At 40.5% G+C, this 6495-nt stretch overlaps 1 protein-coding gene across 2 annotated transcripts in view; it reads left to right on the plus strand.

Moving 5' to 3' along the window:
- LOC105002539 (uncharacterized protein C10orf88-like) overlaps positions 1–6495 on the plus strand; it is a 48910-nt gene that overhangs the window by 30236 nt on the left and 12179 nt on the right. For both annotated transcript variants that reach the window (XM_010859181.1, XM_010859180.1), the window contains 3 exons: positions 1187–1390; positions 2195–2267; positions 4900–5106. In XM_010859181.1, coding sequence (XP_010857483.1) covers positions 1187–1390; positions 2195–2267; positions 4900–5106 — 484 coding nt within the window. The remainder of the gene's footprint in view (positions 1–1186; positions 1391–2194; positions 2268–4899; positions 5107–6495) is intronic.

Raw genomic sequence — 6495 nt, forward strand, 5'->3', positions numbered from 1 at the left:
TGCTAAGTCCTTCAGTCGTGTCTTGACTCTTGGTGACCCGCGACCCTATGGACTGTAGCCCGCCAGGCTCCTCTGTCCTAGGGATTGCCCAGTTTAGAATACTGGAGTGGGTTGCCGTGTCCTCCTTCAGGGGATCTTCCCCCCACCCAGGGATCGAACCCGCGTATCCCGTTGTCTCTTGGATTTGCAAAGGATGCTTTACCGCTGAGCCAGCTGGGAAGCCCGTGGGCTAAAATAGGCCTTTAAAAAAAATCCAAATGTGGAAAAATCATCAGTTTAATTTTGAAAATGGCACATTGTTCCCCTTTATTCTGTACCTGCCCCCAACCCCTAACTTCTGAACGGTTTTTGAATTCACAGTAGCTGACCGGTAAGTCATTAACTGGTCGGGCAGTTTTCAGGAAGTCGCTTAGGGTGTAGATAGAGGTCCAGGGGGAAATAGAGTGGAGAGCCCTGGAGTCTAAAGCATCATTTCCTCATGATTTCCGTATTGAGCATTTATGTGATCAGTGCTTTGCAGGGTGCTTGGACTCCAAATGCAAATATCAATTAATTGGATAACATGTCAACCCCTGTGGCCCATTAAGGGGGTTAATAACAGTGTTCTGTTAATGACAGGGAACTATAATACTGCATGTTGTCGTTCAGTCGCTCAGTTGTGACCGACTCTTTTCAACTCCATGGACGGCAACAGGCCAGTCTTCCCTGTCCATCACCGTCTACTGGAGCTTGCTCAAACTCATCCATTGAATCAGTGATGCCACCCAACCATCTGAGCTTCTGTCATCCCCTTCTCCTGCCTTCAATCTTTGCCATCATCAGGGTCTTTTCTAATGAATCAACTCTTCGCATCAGGTGGCCAAAGTATTGAAGCTTCAGCTTCAGCATCAGTCCTTTCAATGAATATTCAGAGCTGTGTGTATGTGTGTTAGTCACTGAGTCAATGTCAGACAATGTCGGACAAAGTGTCCGACTCGGTCACTCCATGGACTGTAACCCACCAGGCTCCCCTGTCCATGGGATTTTCCAGGCCAGGATGTTGGTGTGGGTTGCCATTCCCTTCTCCAGGGGATCTTCCCAACCCAAGGATCAAATGTAGGTCTCCTGCATCGCAGGCAGATTCTTTACCATCTGAGCCACCAGGGAAGCACTATAAACTACATAATATTCTTCATTTTCTTTTCAGCCAGGATCACGTGATTTTGAAAAGGAACCTGAACGGCCAAGATGAAAACCCCTGCTTTCTTCACCTGAGATGTGACCCTCATGGAGGTGAAGAAATCGTTTCTATTGGCATTTTAAGTTCAGCAAGAAATATGGAAGTATACTTAGGAGAGGAGTACTGTGGAACCAGTAGGGGCAAGAATGTTTGTAATGTTCTGGATAACAGGTTTGTGCCTTATGCATGTGAAAGTGTTCTTCTGAAGTAGTGTTTTATTTTCTTGAGCTTTTGCAGTATTTGTTGATTCTCTGACTTGGTGACTAGGGAAGAAAAGATAACATACCAGCAGACGTAGAAGTTTAGACCTTTAGGGATCTTAAAGACAGTCTAGATCAGTCTAATTGTGTGTATGAATGTGGAAATGGAGAGCTAATGGAAGAGAGAGAAGTTGGTAAAAGATCATAGCTAGTTTGGGAAAAAGTTTGATGCAAATGAAGTTCTGGTAAGTTTCTTATTTGTTTTCTTTAACTCATAAGGAATCTGTTTTCCAAAAATCACTTTGTCACTCAGCCTGGAACTTTGAACATTTTCTTGTAGGATGCCGTTACCAAATAGTGCGTGAGCTCAAAACTGTTCTGTACTGGCAAGCTTAACCCATTATTAGACTTTTTCATTTTTTTCTCCCAGTTTTTTTATAAAGATTCTGTTCTAATCTTTCTTCAACATGAATCAAAGTATGAGCTGTTTTATGTACTGTCTGTACTGTGTATGACAGATATATTGTTGAGCTTTAAAATATGCTCAATGCTGCGTGAGTATACACTGGATATCTAATTTAATTTTCTGCTATAATTAGTAAGTGGCAGATGTTGTCTTCATATCTAGTGGAATTCAGTAGGAAGTCTCTACTGTTCATGCCTCACCAGGAAAACTGAATCTGAGGATTAAAATATTGTCCTTTATTTTTAAATATAACTCTTCTTAGTGATAATGTATGCAATTTTTAATAAATCAGTTCTTTTCTATTTTTAGTGAACATGAAAAGATTACTTTGTACAAAAAATGTCTAAAGTTGGAGTCTTCCACACATGCTTGTAAAATAAAGGTAAGTCATTCCTAAATTGTAGCTAATTTAAAACTACAGTTGCTTTCCTAATATATAGATATATTTATTTCCATAAATTGATAATGTAGTTAGTCCAGTGTGGTCCCTGGTTTTATTTCAAAAATACTTAGTAAACACATGTAAAAAGAAATTCTTTTCTAAAATATTATCAACATTCTTTTAAAATTTGATCATTTATTTCCTATGGTCATGTCAATGTACTTTTGTTAGTATAGCAGTGTTGGACACAATTAAAGAAATTTCAGATGAGGGCATCACAAAGTTAAAGGAGTTTAGACTGATGTTGTCAGCATGAAAAATTTTATTAAGGTAAACTCTACTGATGTCATCAGATCTAGAGGAAGGGTACTGAGCTGGATCTCATAAGTCCTGACTAATAAGCGAGCCTCTTTCTGACTAAAGAAGTGACCTTGGGCAAGTTTCTTCATCTTTGGGGACCTACTTTATGGGTAATAATAGGGAGCTAAAGAAAATTCTTGGATTATTTTTATCTTTAAAATTCTGTGCTGATTATTACTTACAGACGAGCACAGAACTGATTATCCCAAGATGTTGTTTAGGTGTATACACTAATGGCTTCTAAAGTCATTTTAATAAAGTGATGCATTCATCCAACACATATTCAGTTCAGTCGCTCAGTCATGTCTGACTCTTTGCGACCCCATGAACTGCAGCATGCCAGGCCTCCCTGTCCATCACCAACTCCCGGAGTTCACCCAAACCCATGTTCATTGAGTCGGTGATACCATCCAACCATCTCATCCTCTGTTGTCCCCTTTTCCTCCTGCCCTCAATCTTTCCCAGCATCAGGGTCTTTTCAAATGAGTTGGCTCTTCGCATCCGGTGGCCAAAGTATTGGAGTTTCAGCTTCAACATCAGTCCTTCCAATGAACACCCAGGACTGATCCCCTTTAGGATGGATGGTTGGATCTCCTTGCAGTCCAAGGGACTCTCAAGAGTCTTCTCCAACACCACAGTTCAAAAGCATCAATTCTTCGGCGCTCAGCTTTCTTCACAGTCCAACTCTCACATCCATACATGACCACTGGAAAAACAATAGCCTTGACTAGAGGACCTTTGTTGACAAAGTAATGTCTCTGCTTTTTAATATGCTGTTTAGGTTGGTCATAGCTTTCCTTCTAAGAAGTAAGCATCTTTTAATTTCATGGCTGCAGTCACCATCTGCAGTGATTTTGGAGCCCAGAAAAATAAAGTCAGCCACTGTTTCCACTGATTCCCCATCTGTTTGCCATGAAGTGATGGTACTGGATGCCATGATCTTAGTTTTCTGAATGTTGAGCTTTAAGCCAACTTTTCACTCTCCTTTTTCACTTTCATCAAGAGGCTGTTTACACATATTAGAGTGCTTATAGATAGCGGCTGCTGTATTGGGCATTTAGGAAGTGGCAGTTATGAAATAAACTGGAATGTTGCTCATATTATAGTGGCAAGATAGGTAGATTAAGTGTGCAAAATACATACAACATTCACTGGTGAGAAAGGCTTGGTGGTTGAAAAGCATAATATGCATTTTGAAATGTGGGTATATACATTTCATGAGGTTCTTCCTTGTTGATGACAGTCACATCTTTGGTGCCACACTAAGTTTTTAGATCATGGGTCTGTATTCACCTGTGTCTTTGTGTGATGTATGGGTTTGTTGTCTCTGAAGATGAATGGGGTTTGTAACTGTGCTGTGGAAGTACCAGGGAGTGCAGAGAGTTTCATTTAGGAAAATCTTTGGGTTTGTATAAAGGCCTCTTCTGGGCCAGTAGTACCTTCAATAGTTTATGAAAGTTAAATGAAGTTACTACTGTGTATCTTTGAGCACTCACTCAGTGATATACACTGGACATTGTAACACACAATCCTTATAACAACCATGTGAACTGATTTTACCCCTGGCTAAAGTTTGGCATCTGCCCAGGGTCACCCAGGCACAGCCCTCCCTGAACTCAGGTCTGTCTGATTCTAGATCCTGTTTGCTTTCCACTTTGCTACTTTGCAGTCCTACAGCACACAGGAAGCATCTTGCTTTAGAAGCACGTACAAGATGAGGCAGCATAAAGCTCTGAACAGCTTCTGGGACAGAAGCCAGAAGAACTAGGCTCAAAGACCGACCGTTGTTTACTCTGTTGACAAAGTAGAAAATCACCGTGAACTTGTTTTTCATATGTAAACTATTGAGATCTGTTAGGTTGTCTTAATATTCCTTATGGTTTTAATTCTAAAATACTGAGTTATATTTAGCACTTCACAAACATTTTGCATGGGATCCTGGACAGTCATCTTTTGTATTAAATGATATAGCATGTTTCAGGATGGTAAGATCTCAGATTGATACAGTTTATCTTTAGTTCCTTAAACAAGAAAACATTATTAAATAAAACATTATTTATACGTAATCTTTTACTTAAAAGGGCTTTTTATATTTTCCTTGTTCTTTTGAATCTTTTCTTGGCTTTTACTGTTCTAGAGACAACTTAAAAATGTACTTGAATTTAATTTTTAGATTCTTGAATGCTTCTTTCTTCAGTATTAATAAGAAATGACCTTAAATAATGGTTGTTTTTATTACTATTAATTTTGCTGAACTTTTTTGTTATAATAGCTGCTCTCCTTTGGTGAAAAGAACTGTGTGTTCATCAGTAAAGTTGTGGTACACGTAAGGCCAGTCTCGGCACATTCTTCAGCAGGCTCTCCCACTCTAGGATCAAGGATAGACCTGGAGAGGGTCCAAACCATCATGGAGTCCATGGCGTCAAAGTTATCACCTGGAGCTCAGCAGTTGATGAATATGGTGAGATTCCAGCAGCAGGTGAGTAGGAACGGATTTCTTTCTGGATACCATTACAGTTCTTTAAATAATAGCTTTTATTAGGACATGTGGTGACATAAATCTTTTCCACTTAACTATTGTTATTGATGTGACTGTTATCTTTACTAACTTTTCTAAAAGTAACATTCTGTAGCCTTATGCCCTTACAAACAGAATATTTCTATTACAGACTTCATAATTTTCTGTGAATTCACTCATTTATTCACTCAGCAAGTATTTACTTAGCCCCTTCTTTGTGAATGATGCTCTGTTCTAGTTACTACAGAAGGTTCCAAGGTGAATTAGTCTACGGCCTGTCCCTAAAGGTCTCTGTGGTCTTATTAAGGGACTACATAGGTGGGATTCAGTTCAGTTCAGTTCAGTCGCTCAGTTGTGTCCGACTCTTTGCGACTCTGTGAATCGCAGCATGCCAGGCCTCCCTGTCCATCACCAACTCCCGGAGTTCACTCAGACTCACGTCCATCGAGTCAGTGATGCCATCCAGCCATCTCATCCTCTGTCGTCCCCTTCTCCTCCTGCCCCCAATCCCTCCCAGCATCAGAGTCTTTTCCAATGAGTCAGCTCTTCACATGAGGTGGCCAAAGTACTGGAGTTTCAGCTTTAGCATCATTCCTTCCAAAGAAATCCCAGGGCTGATCTTCAGAATGGACTGGTTGGATCTCCTTGCAGTCCAAGGGACTCTCAAGAGTCTTCTCCAACACCACAGTTCAAAAGCATCAATTCTTCGGCGCTCAGCCTTCTTCACAGTCCAACTCTCACATCAGTACATGACCACAGGAAAAACCATAGCCTTGACTAGATGGACCTTTGTTGGCAAAGTAATGTCTCTGCTTTTTAATATGCTATCTAGGTTGGTCATAACTTTCCTTCCAAGGAGTAAGCATCTTTTAATTTCATGGCTGCAGTCACCATCTGCAGTGATTTTGGAGCCCATAAAAATAAACTCTGGCACTGTTTCCACTGTTTCCCCATCTATTTCCCATGAAGTGATGGGACCAGATGCCATGATCTTAGTTTTCTGAATGTTGAGCTTTAAGCCAACTTTTTCACTCTCCACTTTCACTTTCATCAAGAGGCTTTTTAGTTCCTCTTCACTTTCTGCCATAAGGGTGGCATCATCTGCATATCTGAGATTATTGATATTTCTCCTGGCAATCTTGATTCCAGCTTATGCTTCTTCCAGCCCAGCGTTTCTCATGATGTACTCTGCAAAGAAGTTAAAAAAGCAGGGTGACAATATACAGTCTTGATGTACTCCTTTTCCTATTTGGAACCAGTCTGTTGTTCCATGTCCAGTTCTAACTGTTGCTTCCTGACCTGCATATAGGTTTCTCAAGAGGCAGGTCAGGTGGTCTGGTATTCCCATCT

This window comes from Bison bison, unplaced genomic scaffold, assembly GCF_000754665.1.
Source record: "Bison bison bison isolate TAMUID 2011002044 unplaced genomic scaffold, Bison_UMD1.0 scf7180017864456, whole genome shotgun sequence".
Taxonomy (NCBI): Eukaryota; Metazoa; Chordata; class Mammalia; order Artiodactyla; family Bovidae; genus Bison; species Bison bison.